At 35.1% G+C, this 22,299-nt stretch overlaps 1 protein-coding gene across 1 annotated transcript; it reads right to left on the minus strand.

Annotated features, from left to right (window-relative positions):
- Positions 1 to 2,258: 2,258 nt before the first annotated feature.
- Positions 2,259 to 22,052, minus strand: lrig2 (leucine-rich repeats and immunoglobulin-like domains 2). Its single transcript, XM_073852037.1, has 18 exons — positions 21,496 to 22,052; positions 20,533 to 20,607; positions 19,897 to 20,031; positions 19,536 to 19,676; positions 19,193 to 19,336; positions 17,937 to 18,080; positions 17,609 to 17,752; positions 16,334 to 16,414; positions 16,141 to 16,212; positions 14,650 to 14,718; positions 14,339 to 14,502; positions 13,881 to 14,192; positions 10,466 to 10,747; positions 9,933 to 10,376; positions 8,668 to 8,820; positions 8,396 to 8,536; positions 7,930 to 8,205; positions 2,259 to 5,271 (listed from the first exon to the last, which is right to left on the minus strand). The coding sequence occupies exons 1-18, from the start codon at positions 21,675 to 21,677 to the stop codon at positions 5,084 to 5,086; spliced, it is 3,147 nt and encodes a 1,048-aa protein (XP_073708138.1). The 5' UTR covers positions 21,678 to 22,052; the 3' UTR covers positions 2,259 to 5,083.
- Positions 22,053 to 22,299: the final 247 nt, after the last annotated feature.

The following is a 22,299-nucleotide window of genomic DNA, read 5'->3' on the forward strand; positions in this document are numbered from 1 at the left end:
TCAGACACAGGAAACGCAGCAGGAAGTGTGCAGACATGGTTAATTATACTATAGAACAAGACCAGACATGAAACTAATTTCAGTGTCAAGTTATTTACAGAGCAGCCCACATGTATCTACAGCTATGCTCAAATAACACATAGCTCTTGCAGAACCTTCAAGATGGTTTATTTTTCAATTTGGTGGAAAAGATACTGTGTATTCCACAAGACAAAATACTGTCATTCTGTGCCATTCACTCACTCTCTTGTTGTTTTGAACCATGTGACTTTCTTCTGTGAAATACAAAAGGAGAAATACTCTTTTCCATGCAATTTAATTTAACACATTTTTCAACAAGGTGTTTGAAACCAAACTACAAAACTACTTCTGGCTTTATAGTTGCTGAAATATCGCCCCTCACAACAATAAGGCCTGTTCCCTTCTATATTAAATCTGGAGAGTACAAAGCTCTGAACACACACACAAACTGGTTTATTAGACATATGGTTGTTCTAAACCTAGTCTAGTCTCAGTTATGTACTAAACGAAGGCAATAGCTTGAGTTTTTCTTGATCGGTGCAGGACGGTGCGTGCAGAGGGCGCAGCACGTCCCTGTTCCACTAGTGTAATAATCTGAAGCGAGTGTAGTGTTTGAATGAATTATTGATAAAGCTGAGTAAAGAGGGTTAGCAGCAGGCGGAGGTATGTACTTTGATCTCACAACTATAATTTCTCTCTCAGAACATCTCTTGGAGGATGGCAATGAAAATTGTCAGTTCAAGTATTTAGAGGGATTCAAATGGGTCTGCGTCCTTTTAAACTCAGCGAAAACTTCCAGAAGTTTTGCAGTTCAGTATATTAGCATAATTCAATCACCCTTTGAGACTGTAAGCCAGCTATGGCATAACGCTAACGCAATACACTTACAATAACAATACTTTTTCCCCACAAAGCAATATTATTACATTGAATAGCTTACCAAAAAGATATGTTAGAATATACTTACCTCTGTGTCAGAATAAAAATGACTCTTTAATTAAACAAAAAACAAAACAATAGCAGATCAATTTGTACAATCAACCTCACCCTTGTATTTGATAAAAACATCTGAAATAATGATCAAATTTATTGGAAATGGAATGGTAAGTATATTATTTCACATAAAGGCATTTATATATAGTCCACAAGAGAAAATAATAGTTGAATTTATACTAAACTGCAGATGCTACCTGCTGTTCTTCAGAAAAATCCTTTAAGTCCCACAAACATTTTTGTGTACTTGAACCCTTTCCACCAATGACTGTATGGTTTTGAGATCCATCCTTTCACACTGAGGACAACTCAGGGACTCATATGCAACCATTAGAGAAGATTCAAATGCTCACTGATGCTTCAGAAGGAAACACGATGCATTAAGAGCCAGGGGTGAAAACTTTTGAACAGAATGAAAATGTGTTCATTTTTCTTATTTTGCCTAAATATCGTATATTTTTTCATTTAGTACTGCCCTTCAGAAGCAACATAAGATACTTACATGTTTCCCAGAGGACAAAATAAGTTAAATCTACTCAGATCTTCAAATTCAAAGTTTTCTTTTAAAGCATCAGAGAGCATTTGAACATTATGTAATAGTTGCATATGAGTCCCTCAGGTGTCCTCAGTGTGAAAAGATGGATCTCAAAATACAGTCATTGTTGGAAAGGGTTCAAATACACAAGAATGCTGAAAAACCAAAGAATTTGTGGGACCTGAAAGATTTGGGACTCTTACTTAACACAAAAACACAGCTGTGGATCATTCAGGTAACAACACAGTATTAAAGAATCAAGTGTATGTAAACTTTTTTACATTTCTTACATTTTTATGAATTCAACTTTTCTCTTGTCTTTTATGTGAAATATCTTATTTGGGTTAGCACTAAATAAAAAATAACATGCATTTTGTATGATCCCTGTTATTTTGTAGATTCTGCAAGGTGTATGTATACTTTTGACCTCAACTGTAAGTTACTTCTGTGCACTAAGTGTAATACTTTTAAACAAAGTAATACAAAAATCATTAGGTTTCGCATTAAAAAGACACTTACAACCCAACCTTTTTTCACTTGCTAAAAAAAACTATCAATCAGTGGTCAAAAGCCATGTAGCCATAATATGGAGACTTTGCATAACAAGTATGATACAGTAGGCTTCACATGGGTAAAATACAACCCTAAATATGAGCAATAGCAATAATAACAGTTTATTTAAATAACATGGGTACATCTTCACTCGTGATGCATCTGAATTCATTTTATTGTTTAAATGTCAGCTAAATGTCAGACTTTTCTGAAACATAATGTTCTTTATACATGCTTTACAGAATGTACAGGTACAGCATACAAACAATACACAAAAAAAATGAACATAACATTAAAAAAAGCAGCATTTAAATATTGTCAAAGCATTTAAGCTAAACTTTGGTTTTGCAGAAGGCAGGAATGTTCAATCCGTGTGGATTTTTCTTTGGTGTAAATCAAACAGAACTGCAAGTCAAATCACACTTGTTCATTTCAAAAGATCCCAATGAAGTCCTGTATAATTCAGAGCAAAATAAAACTATTTCACTATTTTTTCTTTTAAACCGCTTTGCACTAATCTCCCACAAGCATTAACAGTAATTCGAAAAATGTAATGTTTTAAACACAGCTGGAAGCCGCTGATGACACATACTCCTTTCCTTTCAACCAGGGAAACTGACGCAGCGAGGAGTCGAGACACATCATTTGACATCAAGGTCTCTGATTAGTGTAATTGTATAGCTAACTGCAAGGCAAGAGATTGTGCCAAATGCAACAAATCAATATGCAAATCAAGGGGTAGTTATCACAGTCGGAAAGTGGTTGAAAAGAACTAATTTCTATTAAAAGGGGAAGACAAGGGAAAGAGTGACCGTAGAGATCTGCTGCAATGCAAAGTTGAGCATTTTGTATGCTCAAAAAAAGTGCAAAAATGTCAGTGAAGCACTTTGTTGTGGAGCTTTATGAACAAAAATAAGTCCAGATTTAATCAGGGATATGGTTTGGATCATCAAGCATTGAAGTTTTGCAGGCAAAGAAAATCCATTATCCAATATCAAGAGTATAGCCATTCATGAAGCACGGTTTACTCAGAGGTCACTTCTAAAATAAGCATCCAAGTCTTAAGGTGCAGTCACAAAAGCGAAAGGTCAGTGACATTTTGTAGGCAAAACAAGTTCAATAGCTGTGGTCAATAGTGTAGCGATGTAGAGAGCAGGGCTCACACAGAAGTCACTTTTAATCAAAGCCGCTTTCTGTTACTCAGCGCTGCGAATTCATGCGACCAACTTGAAAATTTGACTTGAGTGAAATCTGTGTAGATTCCTATTGAAATGAACTTCAGCAATGGTAAATGTGAGCACACCTTTATATTAGTAAACACTGTGAATCTTTGTTCAGAGGTTTATGCAAAATCTGCACATGCTCACACGAAATTCCAGATCATGTGACATCACTGCATTTTGCCCATGGACATTTTGCCACATAAATGCAAATGTGACAGCACCTTTAAAGCAAAGCTGCAGCTGTGTCCAAAACCTAAAAAAAAAAAGCTGTTCTGGAGGTGTGAAGGCATAAAAGCATATTCGAATCAAATGGTTGCATAACATTCTGTCCAAAAAGATCCTGTGCACACGGCTCGTCAAAAGTTAAAGGAAAAAAATTAGACTGGCTAAATTCAATTTAGAAATGTACTTTTTTCACAATTTCTACTGAGAAATGAGAACTGCGGTCATTAAATATGACCTTGCCTATCTCTGTATTAGTTCAAGATTATTAGACATAAATGTGCAATGTCTTAAAAGCCTGTCTGAAATGTGTTTCCTTAAAAGGTGCCTGTTGAATGCGCAGGAAGCAAGACAGTAAGACAGCTGCCCTTGGTTGGACACAGGCTTTTAAGACGAGATATACAGGCAGCAAAAAAAAAAAAAAAACATTAATCCAGCCAAAATCTGTCACAATTATGATCTGAGGTTCACAACAAAAAAGGCAAAGAACTCAGCAAGACTAGTTTGATCCAGCAGTAACAGATTTCAAATGCAGCATAAAGACTTTTTAAAGGTGAACTGTGATTTTTACACTGTTAGGGAACAAATTTCAAATGCTCTCCCAAGTCTCCTACTGGTCAGTCAGAATGTAGCTTAGTTGTAGACTGCAATTCTACTAGATGCACACTTGCCAGAATGTAAATGGGGGAGACCAAATAATAGACAGTTCTGTTGCAAAATACACAAAATAACAATAAAAAGCTAAATAAGTGTAAAAAAGAAGTTGGCAAATCATGATTCGTATAAGGCTGTCCTGGGCAGATTGTCAAGGGTTCAACATATCTTAATGTCTGTTGTAGAGCCTTAAAAAAATAAAGGGGAGAAACTGAGGAATGTGTTTAGGTTTGTGAGAAGCACTACGCAAAAAAAATGCATTATTAACTACAATAACAGTAACTCTGGCGTACCAGTGGAAACAACAGAGCTGTCAACTCTGTTAACACATTATTGGTCATCAGTCTGTACCGCTTGCCAATAGGAATGAGAAATACAGGTAATTGGCCCTCTGACGTCACTCAGAGAACATCACTGCCCTCTTTAGGCAGTCCAATCTTCACAGTCACTATTCGTACAGATCCTGTACCAAAGCAAAAGCAAGTTATAAGGGAGTCCGTGTCAAGCTTTGGCATATGCAAAAAGGCTCAACGCTCTTAAGTAGGCGGGAAAACCAAACATGGCGTAATTCGTAAGTCACAGGTTATGGCAGGACCAGTGGAGCTCTGGGAAATGGTACATTCAGGGCTCAAACCAGATTGGTTAGCTGAGGAATGGTGAAAGCTGGAATTCCTTCTCCTGTTTGAAAGAGTCTTCCACAAGTAGGGTACAAAGGAACATGGCAGGGAGGGACAGGAGAGGCAGTGTAAACATTGAAGAGAGAGGCATTTCATTTGGCAGATAATGAGGCTTCTCAAAGGAGGTAGTGGGCTGGGAGGCGGCTGAAGTACAAGGTGGCGATGTTTGGGGTTAAAAGGATTGGGGATGACGGGGATGGCTGGATTTATGTGGGCGCAGAGGCGCTTTCCTGTGGGTTAGTCCTGTATGAGCCGTCCTCCACTGCCCCCCTCCTCTCCTCTCGGCCGTCCCCAGCGGAGAGAGCCATCGGGGGATTGTGTACAGTCACTGAGCCCTGGGTGAGAATGGAAGAGTGGGGTTCTTCACCATCCCAAAATGACCTGCCCGGGACATCTGTGACAAGAAAAAAAAGACATTGTGAAAATAGGTACGCGTTCTAGATGATTTCCAAACTTAGCTGAGCAGCATTTCTGTTTACAGTATACATATTAGCAATATTACATAGCAAAAAGTAGTTCTTGAGAATGATCATAACTAGAAACATGTACAATATTTTTAAAAATTGTCAGGGTCAGTACATTAAAAAAAAATTTTAATTCTATTTTTATTCATCAATAATGCACTAAATTGTGACAAAAAGTGACAGTGGGATAGTCTACCCAAAAACGAAAATTTTGACCTTTGTTTATCTTCACAACACAAATCAATATATTTTTAATGAAATCTGCCCCGTTCTGACCCGTTCAAGGCCCAGTAAGGACATCATTAAAATGATGGTTCAATCTGTGGTTCAACCTTGATTTTATGAAGCTACAAGAATATTTTTGTGCGCAAAGAAAATAAAAATAACGACTTTATTCAACAGTTTCTTTTCTTCTATGTCAGTCTTCAACACGCATTCACAAGAGTAACACGCCGCATATGTGCGTTCCTCTGCTTGCAAACTACCTTTCTGGGTCTTGAACATGGTAGTTGCATTGCTATTGTCTATGCAGGGACAGAAAGCTCTTGGATTTCATCAAAAATATCTTAACAAAGATGAATGGTCTTACGGGTTTGGAACAACAGGAGGTTGTTTTCATTTATATTTGTTTTCATATATATTAAAATTAAACGAATAAAATTTTTACAAATATATTTATTTTTTAACATTTAACATTCTAGAAATTGCCTCATCCACAAATTATACTGACTAGATTTGGGCCAAAATTATTTAACTTACAAGGCAAAGTTGCAATATTTTGAGAATAAAGTCTAAATATTTCGAGAATAAAGTCGAAATTACAAAAATGTAATCGTAGCAATTAAAAGTTTTAATATTTCGAGAGTATAGCCTGCGCATGCAACTGGCCCAAATTGAGAGCACCGGGAGAAGTTGCCAGGCCACTGAAATTTATTTAAATATATGTGGAATTATTAGCAGAAATCACAGGCCTACCATGTGTCATAAACTTGCAGGGACAGTATGCTTGGAAATAATATTGCACGTCTTCAATTGCATACATAAGGCCTGTTTGTAGTGTGCCCGCCACCCAATAATAGCAATAAGCTTTGTGCTTTTGGTCATTTTAATCTAAAACAAAGTCTCAGCTTTCCAAATTTGTCAGTTTTTTTGTAGCGAAATACAAACAATAATGTGTTTTTTATGCTGTTTAATGTGGCGGGACAGATCGCTTTTGATTACAACGAAACGAGACATTTGTTTCATGAAATTTTTTCTTTGTGAAAATTCCACCACCTACTCCGAAAAAACTTTCGTTCCTCACATGTATTTACTAAAAAATAACAAAAAATTGTTCTAAAGGTTGAACTTACTCGTTAACATAAGTTATGTTGTTGTTGTTGCTGTTTTATTCACAATATAATACAGTAAATGACTGGAAATACTATTTAACGTCTTCCATTTATTATTTTGTGCTTTGCTGCTTTTAATATAACAGCTCAGCTTTCAAAAATCTGTCAGTTTTATCAGGAAATACAAATTATAAATGTTTTTCCTCTTTATTTCAAGTTTATAGCACAATACAAATGTGTAGGAACATCAGAAATCACAAAAAAAAAGAAACGGTTTAGCCTAATTTAATCAAACGAATGTCTCAGTGTAATCAGAAAGATGACTGATTCACATGCTGCTTAAAATGAGGCAAATACAGTGATCTGTCACGCCACATTAAGGAGCGTGAAAAACACATTATTATAATAGACATATTGTTTGTATTTCGCTATAAAAACGGACAGGTTTTGAAAGCTGAAGCTTTGGAATATCTCCCAGTGCTCCCAATCTGGGCCGTTTGCATGTGCAATAGGCTAGAATATGCTCTCAAAATATTATAACTTTAATCTCGTAATTGCTACAAATGAATTCTCATAATTTTGATTTTGTTCTCAAAACATTTCAACTTTATTCTTAAAATACTTTGACTTTATTCTTGTAATTTTGACTTTATTCTCAAAACTTTTAGACTTTATTCTCAAAACATTTAGACTTTATTCTCAAAACTTTTAGACCTTTTTTTCTCAAAACTTTTAGACCTTATTCTCATAATTTCAACTTTGTCAAAATATTTCAACTTTATTCTAAGAATTGCTACAAATTAATTCTCATAATTTTGACTTTATTCTCAAAACTTTTAGACTTTATTCTCAAAACTTTTAGACCTTATTCTCAAAACATTTACACCTTATTCTCTCAACTTTTAGACTTCATTCTCAAAATTTCGATTTTGTCAAAATATTCAAACTTTATTCTCAACATTTTTAGACTTTTGTAATTTCTTTCTCGATTTATTTTTATATTTTATATTCTCAAAATCTTTTGACTTTTTTCTCATAATTTAGATTTTTTTCTCCTAATATTTTACGTTTATTCTCGTAATTTCAACTTTATTCTCAAAATATGACTTTAATCTCGTAATCTTATTTTTTTTTTTTACGTGGCACTAAAGCGCTATTGGCATTAAGTAACAAAACAATGGTACCAAAAAAAGATATTCATACAAAATTAGAAAGCATTAGAATATGTTGTTGATGTATGTATGGTGTTCATCTCACCAGTGCTATAGTGTTGTGACGCTGGTAGTCGTGGTTCATGGTTGGTGAGAAATACAGAGGCGTTCTGCTGACTTATAAAACTCTCCAGCGCTGTGTCCGCATTCTCTGTGTGCTGATCCCGCTCTTGATGGCCGCTCTGGTGTCCATCCCGAGAAATCTGAGACACAAGTGGGTCGTCCTCTGTCAGGTAGGCATATGGACAGTACTCACGTGTGCGCGAGTAGATGTTGGCATTGTCGTAGCAGTCTGAGCAGATGACCAGAGGGCCTGTTCCTCCTAAAAACACAAACAGGAGTCAGGATGGTCGACTAGTCATCCAACAACTCACTAGTCGATTACTGAGGTCAACTGGTGAGACAAACAGCCCACTTTGCAATGACATAAGGGAGATTAAATGACAGAATATTCATTTTTAAGCGAATCAAGTGATATGCCTTTACGGGATGAATTTAAAATTTAATGTTACCATTAGGGATATTTGCCTGTCCCTCTCTGGGTTCACTCCGGTGGAAGCTGCTACGTCCAGCAAAGAAAGAGCCCACACGACTACCCAGCATACCATTAGCATCTGGATCAACATCACTGCTCACTTCACCGTAACACACTCCTGTGAAAACACATCACAACACAATAGTACTAAGCATCCATTATAATGACATGCAGAAACTATAGTTGTCAAATTTATAGCTTTTCTGAAGAAATAAACTTTCTTGCTAGAGAAACAAAGGGTGATATTACCATCGGTGCCTTTGTGGACGTAACCGTTAGCATGAGACGGCATAAGCTGCTGGTGGCTTCCATTCTCTGAGTTACTGTAGCCCTCCTGAGGCTCTGACAGTGTACCCTGAGACGAGAGGTAACTGGGAATGTCTGCTGGTAGGTTCATCTCATCTGGAACACACCAACCGAGAGATTTACACATTAAAATTTATTAAGTCATTTTTGTGCATAAATTTGTATGATTTTAAATTATAAAGTTTTTGGTCCTTGCTCAAACTGTTATAATGGCTTTAAATACTAGGTAGGGCTGTTGCATTTATTACATAATATTCTGATTTTGAGATAACTCATTTAAAAATCATATATTTTGATGGAATATTATCATTATTATGGATAATCATCATATTATTACAATAATATTACATTTAAGCAGTCTGGGTTAAAAGATCACTTAAAACTTATAATTTAAGTGGACCAATTTTTTTTTAATATATGTTATAAATATAGCATTTGTTATTCTACTTTCCAATTTATATTAATTAAAAAAGTAGTAAAAAAAAATATTACTTTAAAATGTATCTAATTGCACTACATTGTTACTGTTTATGAAAAGTAATGCGTTAAATACCGTTGCATTACTTTAACTTTAAAAATATCCTAATTGTGATTATTTCAGATAAATGCAAATATGCTGTACTATAGAATCCAAATCACATATTGTGATTCATTTTGAGAAAATTCAAATTACAAAAGTCCTACTGCTAAGCATTATTTTCTATTAATTTAGTCTATTAACTAGGCATTATATAACAATCAAAAAAAATTTATTATTTTATATAGTTCATACTACTTGTGACCCTGGACCACAAAACCAAGTAGCACGGGTATATTTGTAGCAATAGCCAACAATACATTGTATGAGTCAGAATTATCACTTTTTCTTTTATGCCAAAATAATTAGGATATTAAGTAAAGATCATGTTCCTTTAAAATATCTGGTCAATTTCCTACCATAAATATATCAAAACTTAATTTTTGATTAGTAATATGCATAGCTAAGAACTTCATTTGCACAACTTTAAAGTTGATTTCAAATAGATGCATCTCGGCCAAATATTGTTCTAACAAACCATACATCAATGTAAAGCTTATTTATTCAGCTTTCATATGATGTATAAATCTCAATTTTGAATAAAATTTACGCTTATGACTGGTTTTGTGGTCCAGGGTCACATGTGTCAATTTAATTATTTAAACTGATACATGCAAAATGGTCCACTGACCTGTATTTGTTATGCTGTAGTCTTCACTCTTTCTCCTCATGTGATAAATGACGATGACCCACACGAGCGAGGTGCCGACAACGCAGCAGACGACCACCATCACAACAATGCCAACTGTTGTCCATCCGTCCTGACTGTATATGCTGGTCACCGGGTCACAGTTGGCCGAGGGTGAGACGCTGAGGTAGATATGACCACGCTCTGTCCCGAGCGTGTTTGACATGATGCATGTGTATTTCCCTGCATCAGCAGGGCTGGCATCCACAATTATGAAGAGCTGATTGGCAGCGGCAAAGAAGTGACGTTCCGTCAGCACCAATGGAGCATCATCTTTGGTCCAGTTGAGGCGGGGGGCGGGACTACCCCGTGCTATGCACTGGAGGACAGCAGTTTCACCACGGGCAACGTTACGGTCCTCTAGAGGGCGCTGGAAGGATGGTGTTTCTGTCAAAAAGACCAGAGATGATTATTTAAATGTCAAAATCAAAATTTCAAAGGAAATTAAGGCATTAGATCATTGCAAAATACTATACCTAACACAGTAAGAGTGGCATTGGCTGACAGGCTGCCCGCCTCATTTTTGGCTGTACAGCTATAGACGCCCATATCCTCTGTCTTTACATTAGCAATGAAGAAAGTGTCATCATCTGGCATGACATGCATCCTTCTTTCACGGGCGGCAGGGAAATTGATACCGCCGTCTTTCTGCCAGGCGATCTGTGGTGTCGGATGTCCCTCCGCAGCGCACTCCAACCTAGCCACTGTACCCGTGCGGATGGTCAGGTCCATGGGCGTCTTCAGGAAGGTGGGGAGCTCTGGAAAAGCCATTAGAGAGTTATTTTCACTGCTTTTCTCAAGTTATTCCAGAAAGTCCTGAAATATTTGAACTATGCACGTGAAACATGACTATAATAACAAAAAAGACCAAGAAGCCCCATGGTAGTACCATGATTTCTTTTATGTATGATAGTAATTCTGCTATTATAGTAACTATTCTTTAAAAATATGTTGTAGTACAATGTAAATACCATGCTATATGAATATGGTACTATTTGATATTGCTATTTATTATCCATTTGTAGTGGTCTGGGTTAAAAAAAAATGTTTATGGAAAGATGACCTTAAACTTATCAAAATTAAACTAAATTAATGCAAAATTCAAATTAAGTATTTTAATATTTACCATAAGTAAATTATATTACTAAAATTACAATTCATTATTAAAATTCTACAATATTTAAGTATATTATTCTATTTGTTATTCTACCTTAAAAAAAGCTATTCTAGCTTTAAATAGAACTTCCTTACATAAATTTATGTAAAGAAACAAACAAATGCAAATATAACACTGATATGTGACCCTGGACCAAAAACCACTCATAATATGTATAGGACATCTGAAAACTGGTTAAATAAGCTTTCAATTGATGTATGGTTTGTTAGGATAGGACAATATTTGGTGAGATACAACTATTTGAAAATCTTGAATCAGAGGGTGCAATAAAATAAAGATTTTGAGAAAATCGCCTTAAAAGTTGTTCAAATTAAGTTCTTAAATTAAATTGATATATTTACGGTAGGAAATTTACCAAATACCTACATGGTACATGATCTTATATGATATCCTAATGATTTTTAGCATTAAAGAAAAATCGATAATTTTGACCCATACAATGCATGTTTGGATATTGCCACAAATATACCTGTGCTGTTAATATTGATTCCAGGGTCACATATAATATTAACATCATTTTCCACTTATGAAATATAACTAAAGAATTAATTTTGTGATTAAATCGCTACTACAAAAACAAGCAACCCATTGGCCAATCAAACCCTAAACAGCATCATTTGCATTTACATTGTTTGCATTGTGAATCATGTTCCTGTTATTGTCATATTCTATTATTAGGTAACAAATCCGCTCTTCCATGAGTATCATGAACTGATATAAACAGAATAATTACATTGCTGAGGTCGGCATCCCAGAGGGCTGCTATGCTTGCTCAACAGACATGGAAAATTAAACTGACAGAGCTCAGAAAACAACCATGGAGAGATGAGGGTAAATAAGGAGAGGGGGGAAAAAAACAAATGCCAAACTGCTTATCAAAGACTTGGAGCAATACACCAATACAAAAGTCCTGCAGATGATTACATAATCGACATATTAAATTAACAATCTGACACTATGACTATTAATAATACACTTCCAGGCTTTCCTATTCACACACACAAAAAAGGATGAATCAAATATAACCGCAATGGTTTTCTGTCATCAGTTCACCCACCCAATTTCACATCCCCAAATAAGACGTGTTTGGAAAGATTCTGAAAGAATAAAAATAGAATAACATTTAAAAAATAAAATTTTAGGGATGCACCGAATATTCGGCCACTGAAAATTTTCGGCTGAAAATGGCCCAAAAGTGCATTTTCGGTTTTCGGAAACAGTGTGTTGACGCAAACAGAAACCGCGGCTCGCACGTGCTTGTCTGAAGCAACACATCTGCGGTGTGCACGTATTTCAGTATATCTGAGAAAGACCTACGGAAAGCGATTTGCAAAACTTGTAAAGCCAAAATTTCAAGAGGGGGTGTGTCTGCAGTCGTGCGTGCAGCCAGTGATGGTAGAAGATCAGCGCATTGAGCGTAGACAGACGAGTGAAAAACAATGGCTTTACGTTGGTGTTACGTCGCAATAATTTAAAGATATGTCTTTTCTATATACTGTATTTTTATGCATTTTTATGTTTTAAACCATGGAGGTGAGCCAATGGATAGCACACAAGCAACGGGAAAACTGCGCAATATGTTAAAGTGAAAGTAAAATCTGACAGTGCTTTCAGCATCTGACGTGCATTCTCCCCGAGACAATTAGAGACGATTATACTTCATATGCTGATATTAATTTAGTCCCCTAATATTTTTCTTGTGCCCCGAACATGGTGTGGAAAAAATAAAAATAAACGTATTTTGTGTAAAAGTTGTTTTTTGAAAGACTTAAATAAAGCTCTTAATTTTCACTGATGACTGCAGTGTTATTAGGGGTTAAGAAAGTCTTAATTATGATTTCAGGTGGTCTTAAGAATTGCGATGAAACTTCAAAAGGCTATCCATTGAATAAATATGAGCGCTGCACGTTTCAAAGTCATTTGCTGCGCTGCTTTGTGTACCATTCTGACAGCGCCTCCTGCTGGAAGAGAAATATGTAGAGTTGTAAATGTGAACTGATGGATCCACAAGATAATGTGTTATAAAAATGTAAACAATTTAAACAAAGGCAGTAAAATATATGTATATGTTATTTAAGTAATATAATACTTGATTGATAATAATTGTTTAAATTAATAAAACTGATTTATTCTTTGAAATTTGAATATTAATTTATGCAATTGCAATGCCTTGATTTTAGTAAGATTAGTACACAGCTATAAATGCAATGGTACTAATAATTGGCATAATTCTTTCAGTGTTTCGGTTTTCGGCCTTGGTTTCCTCTTTTTCGGCCAAGAATTTTCATTTCGGTGCATCCCTATAAAATGTGTTATTCTACTATACAATTTTTGTCAAACACCAAATTATTATTACAGAAAAATGTTTATATTACTTTAAAATGTGACTAATTACAATGCTTGTTATTGTTATTCAATCACATAATGCCAGTTAATAAAAAGTAAATTGCAAACTCAACAAAAAAAAAAATCATAAACAAAAAGGCCCTACTACTAATAAATTTTCTATTCATTTATCATCTATTAATTTTGTTCTTTTACATAGACATCATATAACAATAAAAAAATTGTTTATCTTATGTGGTTTAGACTGTTTTTAATTTTTTCCACTGAAACATCCAAAATTGTGCACTGACCTGTTTCTGACAAAAGAAAAATAAAGCTTAAAGCTGATTATGTAACAATATAAGAATACAGTTTGATGAGGCACTAACCATTAACAGTGAGCTTGGCCAGAGTAGAGTAGTTGGACCCAAAATGGTTGAAGACCACACACTGGTACTGCCCCTCATCTGTGAAATTGACGTTCAGCAGGTGGAGCACGGTGGTGTAGAGGAGGCGGTGATCCTGGTAGCGAGCGTAGTTCTGCACCTGGGCTTCATAAAGCACCTCTCCATCTTTACGCCAAGCGGTGCTCATGGGAGAATCACTTGTGCTGAATGCAGAACAGTTTAGAGTGACGTTGGTCCCACGTAAGGCCACAGCAGTCTTGGGATGAGCGCTGATCTGGGGTTTAGGGAAGTCATCTGTGAGAGAGAGACAATGATGAAATCTTAATGGAAGAAAAAGCTAATATTTTTTGGATTAAACATTTTAGAATGGCTTTTTTAATGGCAAAAGACGAAACCGAAAAGGTCATCATGGACATTTTGATAATGTAAGGTGCACTCACTGCAGACAAATTCTTCTGGTTTAATAGCAAGCACACTAGATCCTGCCAGGAAGGCAGGATGAGCACAGACGGCAGTGCAGGATTGCTGGAACTGACTGACAATCAACCACTGGCCCAACCACTGCAGCTGACAGTCACAAAGAAGGCTGCTGGTGTTCAAATCACTGAGGAAAATCACAATACAGGCATTATTGAGATCCACCCGAACTACATTATTCTAATGTACAAACACTGTCTATATACACAAAATTAAATAGATATAGAAAAATCATGGAATACATTCAGTCTGTAGAAAGTAAACAATGACTTACAGTGTTTTAAGTTTTAAATGAGTGAAAGCATCAGGATGAATAGACATGATGCCATTCTTACTCAGGTCCCTGTGGAACAAAATCAAAGATTATTTACAAACAGAACAGCATAAAACAGAAATTCTTTGTGCTCCATAGACCAATTTCGAGTAGACGTCACAGTTACGTCACTTGCAGCTGTGCGTGCATAGTGGTTCCAGAACACTGGTAAAAATTGGAGGTAAACAGGTAAAGTTCACAGAATAAGAGGAAAAAAATATTTCTGTGCCTTTCGATGTTTTGATTTTTATAGAATACTGTCTTCAAAGACACCATTTTAAAATTAAACGCAGACGTTTAAAACGGACACACTATGGATAAAAACTGCTATGATCACTACTTTTAAATAAATTTGATTTAAACAATAGGTCTACATAATATTACCATATGCTGTTCATAGGGGACGTATTTGTATTAGCCCTACAGGTGCAGCATGAAATATTATTTAAACCTATTACTTTTAAAAATTTTCATAACATTTATTTTATCTCACAATTCTGACCTACACAAATGTAGGTTTATATATCCTAAAATCAGACTTTATAACTTGATTTAATTCAAAAATAGTACGTTTTCTGCCACCAGATAGCCTTCGCCCATAAAAAATGGCATCTTTTTTGGATCTGTAAGACTATCCCAGTATCTAACGTCAATTTTGTTGAATAACAGTGCTTGTCGCTGGGTGATAAGCTCTTGTAATAAGCAGAGAACATCTTGAAAATGACATCTAATCAATATAATCTAATTTTTTTGTACCGTATCTGTGTAATTCTCTATCTGCAAAGGCTACTTCTCCTGGGTTTTCTGCAACCATGATGTGCATGCATCCAGAATGTTTAAAAACTATAATTGGTCTATTGGGTTTTACTGTTGTCATGCAGTAAAAAAGTTTATATAACAGCATAACCTTATAAATCTATTATCTATAGCCTAGAGTATTTTATAGAGTCAGAGTTTAGAAGATTTTAGAACATGAGTTATATAAGTCTTTTCTTTTGTATTTTCATTTTGCTGATCAATTTCACTTGAATCAAGTAACATTTTAGCTGTTAGATTAAACTATGGAAGCCTGTTTCCACTAAAGAGATACAAAAAGCTTTATATCTTGAAACTGCACATTTATTTCTTAAGAAGAATATCAACAGAACAAAATACCCGTTATTGCTTCAGCTATCACAACTGTAAATGCTGAGATCAAAATCAGGTCTTTTGTTCAGAAGAAACTGTTGTTTCTTCCATTTCATCACAATTGGAAACGTTAAGACGTGACTTATCTATTTTATAATTCAGAAAATAACTTTATTCCACGTTATAAACTCTCACAGTTATGTAGTCAAAGAAAAAAAACAGACTTCAATACAAATATATAAATAAAAGAATGATATCTAGGATTGCTCCATCCAGTAATGAGACATGAGGTTTTCAAAATACCACAGACTAAAAGAGACTCACAAATGCTCCAGCTCCATCAGACCCTCGAATGCTTTCTTTGTGATGGTCCTGATTTTATTATTCTGTAAAACTCTGGAAAACACACACACACACACACACACACACACACACACACACACACACAAGCATATGTCAAGCTACACTTCACATCTCTCAGTCAGATCAAAAAGCTTGTACCCGCCAACAAACTTACAGCGAGTTCAGCCTCTTCAAACCCACAAACATGCCAACATAGTCCTCGATGGCGAGGAATATCTCGTTATTACGGATGTCCCTGAAACAAACAAACATCAAAACAGACCCGTCAATATATTTTTAAACTGCTGCTGTGTAGAACATGCTTTCTGTTAATAATCTAAAATTTCAGAACTGTTTTGTTTAGGTGATTGCACTTCTACAGAGACTTGAGTTTTAGGGCTCTAGGCAGCTCAGTGCCATTGTATGCTTTTCATGAATAATAGAAAGTTTTGTATGGACAAGCTGGTATGTGGGAGTATTGTGAGACTGTTTTCACGCACTGCTGACTGTAAAAGCCTGACATCCCTTTTACAACTGTGCCAAAGGGACATGGCGGAGGTTATGAGAGGTGGGCATGTTTGAATGTGCTCTTTATCTGTGGGGTAAGCTGAAATGCAGAAACTTAAGTAGAAGGATTTATATAGGGCTTAAACTATTGGGATATTCATTTTATTTTATTGAGACAGAGCTTAATGCTACTTCTATTTTCATTTAGATCACTTATAAATGCACATGTTCTTTATCTGAGAGCAAATACCAGCAAAACTGTTATTAATATTATTTAGATTAGAACTATAATACTTCCAGCTATAACAAAAATCATTAGGATATTAAGTAAAGATCATGTTCCATGAAGATGTTTTGTAAATTTCCTACCATAAATATATAAAAACTTAATTTTTGATTCGTAATATACATTGCTAAGAACTTATCTTGGCCAACTTTAAAGGCGATTTTCTCAATTTTTAGATTTTTTTTGCACCCTCAGATTCCCGATTTTCAAATCCTAACAATCCATACATCAATGGAAAGCTTATTTATTCAGCTTTTAAATGATGTATAAATCTCAATAATAAAAAAATGACTCTTATGAAAGTTTTGTGGTCCAGGATCACATATTTGTAATTTTATTGTGAATAAAAATGTATTATATCAATAACTATATTTATAATACATTTGACACTTATATGTTGCTACAAATCAAATCTTGAAATATTTTTTTCCAATGGGATGAGTGAAAATATTGGCAGTGCAAATTAAAATGTGAATTACTGTTTAAAAAAATATATATTTACATTTAATTTATTACATTTATTCAACTTTTTTTTTTTAAATCCTTCAAAGTAGAATTTTTTGATGCATTATATATAAACCTAAGGCTTTTTATATAGTACTACCAAAGACTATCTATATAAAATGAGAGACAGAAAGGGAACGTGGGTAATCTTACAATGTGCGGACGTTAGCCAGGCTGCTGAATACTCCTTCTCCCAAGTGTGAGATTTGATTGTCACCCAAGTTGAGACTCTGCAGGAGACTGAGACCAGAAAACACCCAATCCTCCAAACGACTCAAGTGATTGAAGGACAAATCCCTGGAAACAAAGCACACAAATACACATTACCTGAAAAGCAACAATCAAATAAAACACTCAAGGATTTTTTTTTTAAAGCACAAATCATGCATTTAAAAAAAAAAAAAAAAAAAAAAAAAAAAAAACAGCATGCAAATTTCACTGTATTGTGTATAAAGTTAAGGTCAGGGCTGAAGTCACTCACAGCTCTTCCAGGCGATGGCAAAACTCCCAGGCATCGGCTCGGATAAGTCCGATATTGTTCTGATTTACCCGCAGAATCCTGAGCATGTGCAGGCCATACAGCCAGCCTTTATTCAGCTCCGTCAGATTATTATACTCCAACTCTCTGGCAGAAGACAAACAGAACACAAGTCGCCCATAAACCACTACTTTGATTCATACGAAACAGAAACTTAAATTATAATGTTTTTTTTTTTTAAATGAAGAAAAAAATTAACCTCAAGGTTCAGATGTGTGACCCTGGACCACAAAACCAGTCTTAAGTAGCACGAGTATGTTTGTAGCCAAAAATACATTATATGGGCCAAAATGATAAATTTTTATTTTATGCCAAACATCATAAGGATATTAAGTAAAGATCACATTCCATGAAGTTATTTTGTGAATTTTGTGAATCATAAATATATCAAAACTTTATTTTTGATTAGTAATATGCATTGCTAAGAACTTCATTTGGACAACAGGTGATTTTCTCAGTTCCAGATTCTTAAATAGCTGTATCTCAACCAAATATTGTCCTATCCTAACAAACCATACATCAATGGAAAAAGAATTGACCCTTATGACCGGTTTTGTTGTGCAGGGTCACATATATTGTTTCAAATACAGCTGTTTAAAAGAAAATCATATCACAAAAATACTACTAAAGCCAAGTCTTATTTAAAGCAAAGTGATATAGCAAAAAAAAGAGAACACAAAATGAATACGTTTTTGTTTTTTTTCTAGCATTTTTGGCAAAATACTAATATGTGACCCTGGACCACAAAACCAGTCATAAGGTTGAATTTTACAAAACTGAGATGTATACATCATATGAAAGCTCAATAAATAAGCTTTCTATTGATGTATGGTTTGTTAGGATAGGACAATATTTGGCCGAGATACATCTATTTGAAAATCTGGAATCTGAGGGTGCAAAAAAATCAAAATGCTGAGAAAATCACCTTTAAAGTTCTTCAAATTAAGTTCTTAACAATGCATATTACTAATCAAAAATTACATTTTTATATATTTATAGCAGGAATTTCACAAAAAATCTTCATGGCACATGATCTTTACTTAATTTCCTAATGATTTTTGGCATAAAAGAAAAAACAATAATTTTGACCCATACAATGTATTTTTGGCTATTGCTACAAATAAACCCCAGCGACTTAAGACTGGTTTTGTGGTCCAGGGTCACATATATATTCTGAAACCCAAGAAGCATTGACTTACAGCTCCTCCATGTTTTCCAAACCAAAGAGAGCTCCATCCATCAGCTTTGTGATGCCATTTCGCTGCATCTTCAATGATTTTAGAGCCTTCAGTTCTTTGAAAATGAGACTTTCCACAACACGAATCCTGTTGCGCCTCAACTCTCTGACAAAAACATGAAAGGGGGGCACATTATAATATAAAAATCAAAATCACTGCCCTAACAATCGGAGAGAGACAAGACAAGAAGGGAAATTAACTCCCACTTGATAATATCAGGTGCATTTAGCAAGCAGTATTCTTGTCAGACACAATCTAATTGAGCACTGCAATAATATCCTATTCATTAGCCATGAATACGCACAAGACTTGGAGCTGGGAGAGGGTGAAGACTTTATCAGGCAGCAGAGAGAGTCTGTTCTGGTTTATCTTCAACACCAAAAGGGAGCTGATGTTTCCGAAACAACCAGGCTCCAAGGAGCTTATCTTGTTTTTGCTCAGGTTGCTGTCATGATGGAGAGAGGAAACAGACATATATCCATGAACCCCAAAAGTAATCAGAAACACCAGGAGAAGCATCCATTATTCAATGACAAAACAAAGATCAAAGAAACAATTGATACTTGAGTTGTCTTAAACTGATAAGGATCGTGTCTACAGAAAGCTCTCTTAATCTACTCTAACATAAGTGCAAAACTCAGACAAGTCTGAGTACAAATACTCACAGGTATTTCAGCTGCATGGGAGGGAATGATCCAGCTTTAAGCTCAGATATAGAATTAGAGCTCAGGTCTAGACTTTCGAGAGATGAATATGGCAACAGCTGCTCAGCCACGACTTCAGAGATTCGGTTATGGACACTGAAAATGAACAGCAGATGGTTATAAAAACAACAAAACCAGTCTTAAGTAGCACGGGTATATTTGTAGCAATAGCCAAAAATACACTATATGGGTCTTTTATGCCAAAAATCATTAGGATATTAAGTAAAGATCATGCTCTGTGAAGATATTTTGTAAATTTCATGACGTAAATATATCAAAACTTAATTTGTAATTAGTAATATGCATTGCTAAGAACTTAATTTGGACAACTTTAATAGCGATTTTCTCAATTTTTAGATTTTTTTGCACCCTCAGATTCCAGATTTTTTTTAAATAGTCGTATCTCGGCCAAATATTGTCCTATCCTAACAAACCACACATTAACGTAAATCTATTTATTCAGCTTTCAGATGATGTGTAAATCTCAATTTCCAAAAAAATGACCCATATGACTTGTTTTGTGTTTGTCCAGGGTCACATATCAACATACATGATCTTTTACACTTAATTAAAAAATGAACATAGAAAGAAACTTACAGTGACAGCACTGTGATGTTGGATGAGGCATCTCCAAGAAAAGGCACCGCTGTAAGTTCATTCTGATTCATAGACCTAAATTCACAAAAATGATGAAAACCTGAAAAAGATGTCTTAAAAAAAGAAACAACTTCACTCACAAAAAAAATTCTCTTACACCATTGTATAATTATATACGGATTTAATAACAACAAAGCAAAGAAACTTAACTAAAAACTTAACTAAAATCAAGCTAAACTAAATAAATTAGACTAATAGAAAAAAAGAAAACCATGTCACCCGTTTAAAACATGAGGCTTTTACAGCCCATAAGAAAAAAACAACTTTTACTCAGAGGAAAAAATATGTATTTATTAATATCACTAAAAATTCAAGATATTTTGCCTATCAGTATCAATGCAATGCAATGCAATGCAATTTTTGTATAATAAACTACTAACATAAAATGCATGCAAATATCAGTTGCCATATATCTCTCAATAACATGTCTTATCAATATTTAAATGCTTAGTTTTATGGTCAAAGCTCTGCAAATTTGAATTTGTGGAGGACAAATTAAGATATATTCAAGTAAATCTAAGTTACTTCAGTCCAGTAAATATTTATATTTAAGTATTAATAACAATATAAAAGTCATTCTTGAGTTTACACATTTTACACATTTCACAAAAAGATTTTACTGTTTTACAAAAATAAAAAAAAATCAGTGTAAGATGCTTTTTTGTTACTAAATTATTCGAGTTCTATTATTTTTAAAAAGTTACCATAGCATTTACGCTATTTTGAAAGAAAAAAAAGTTATATTTCTACAAAGGATCACGTGACACTTCTAAGTAATGCCATAACACAAGATTTGATAAACAAGTAATCAGCTGTCAGTTGTGCGTTAGTATTGTGCACATGTGCAGCCCCTGCATAGTGCTGAAGGCAGAGCATGTAAACAACATCTCCTCTATTACTTACGCATGGGTGATCCCTGATGGAGCTTCCAGAGCTGCAGCAGTCAGTCTTTTCCTACTGCAATCCAGCAACTGTGCAGCACCTGGACCACCAGAACACGTACAAGGAGAAGGGCAAGTGTCCAGGCCCACGACGCTCACTATGAGCAGGAACAGGGCCTGGGGGATGGGCCAGCCTTCCGCCATTTTGAGTTTCTTGGTCGCAAATAATCAGTCCAAATTATGACATTAATAAGATACAGAGGCTAATCTGTGTTTTAGAATATGAATTTAATTTCATAAGAATCCGAAGTAAGTTGAAAAGCATGGCAAAGTTGTGATAAAATCAATCCGGAGCCATCGCTTGGCTCTCTCAGTTCGTCCCTTCGAAATTCCCTTCTTCCGCCTTGCAATCTCTGCAGCCTCAAGAATTCCCAAACGGAGCGTCAAACAAGCTTCAAGACGCGGAGATGTGGTTTAGGTGTTCCGAAAGATTTCATGCCCTATGTAATATTGTTCGTTTGCATTTGAGAGTAAAATAATAGTGGAACTGAAATCTCCTTTCCAAACATTGTTCCTCGACTTTTTTCCCAAGGAAAAACAAAAGCACCTTCTTCCGTTGACACGTGATCCACCCTTCTATCACGTGCTGCTGGAGGCCTCGCGTCATTGGCCAGTCGACTAATCCGTCAAACTTTACTTTTCCCACAGTTTCTTCAGGTTTGCTGTACTACGTTATAAATGTTTTCTGAAGGTTATAATTTAAATTGTTTATTATAACAGCTTTAAAAAAAATTGCGTATCTTGAATTATTTTTTAATTCTAAAGT

The sequence above is a fragment of the Garra rufa genome, chromosome 12 (assembly GCF_049309525.1).
Source record: "Garra rufa chromosome 12, GarRuf1.0, whole genome shotgun sequence".
Lineage (NCBI taxonomy): Eukaryota > Metazoa > Chordata > Actinopteri > Cypriniformes > Cyprinidae > Garra > Garra rufa.

What these genes read in the sequence shown, in the direction of transcription:
- lrig2 (XM_073852037.1), bottom strand. Translation starts at nt 21,677, where the DNA reads ATGGCGGAAGGCTGGCCCATCCCCCAGGCCCTGTTCCTGCTCATAGTG. An exon ending in CTGGCTAACGTCCGCACATT is followed by an intron (nt 16,415 to 17,608) that starts GTAAGATTACCC and finishes TGTTTGTTTCAG; the next exon opens with GGACATCCGTAATAACGAGA. An exon ending in TGCCACTCTTACTGTGTTAG is followed by an intron (nt 10,377 to 10,465) that starts GTATAGTATTTT and finishes TCTTTTTGACAG; the next exon opens with AAACACCATCCTTCCAGCGC.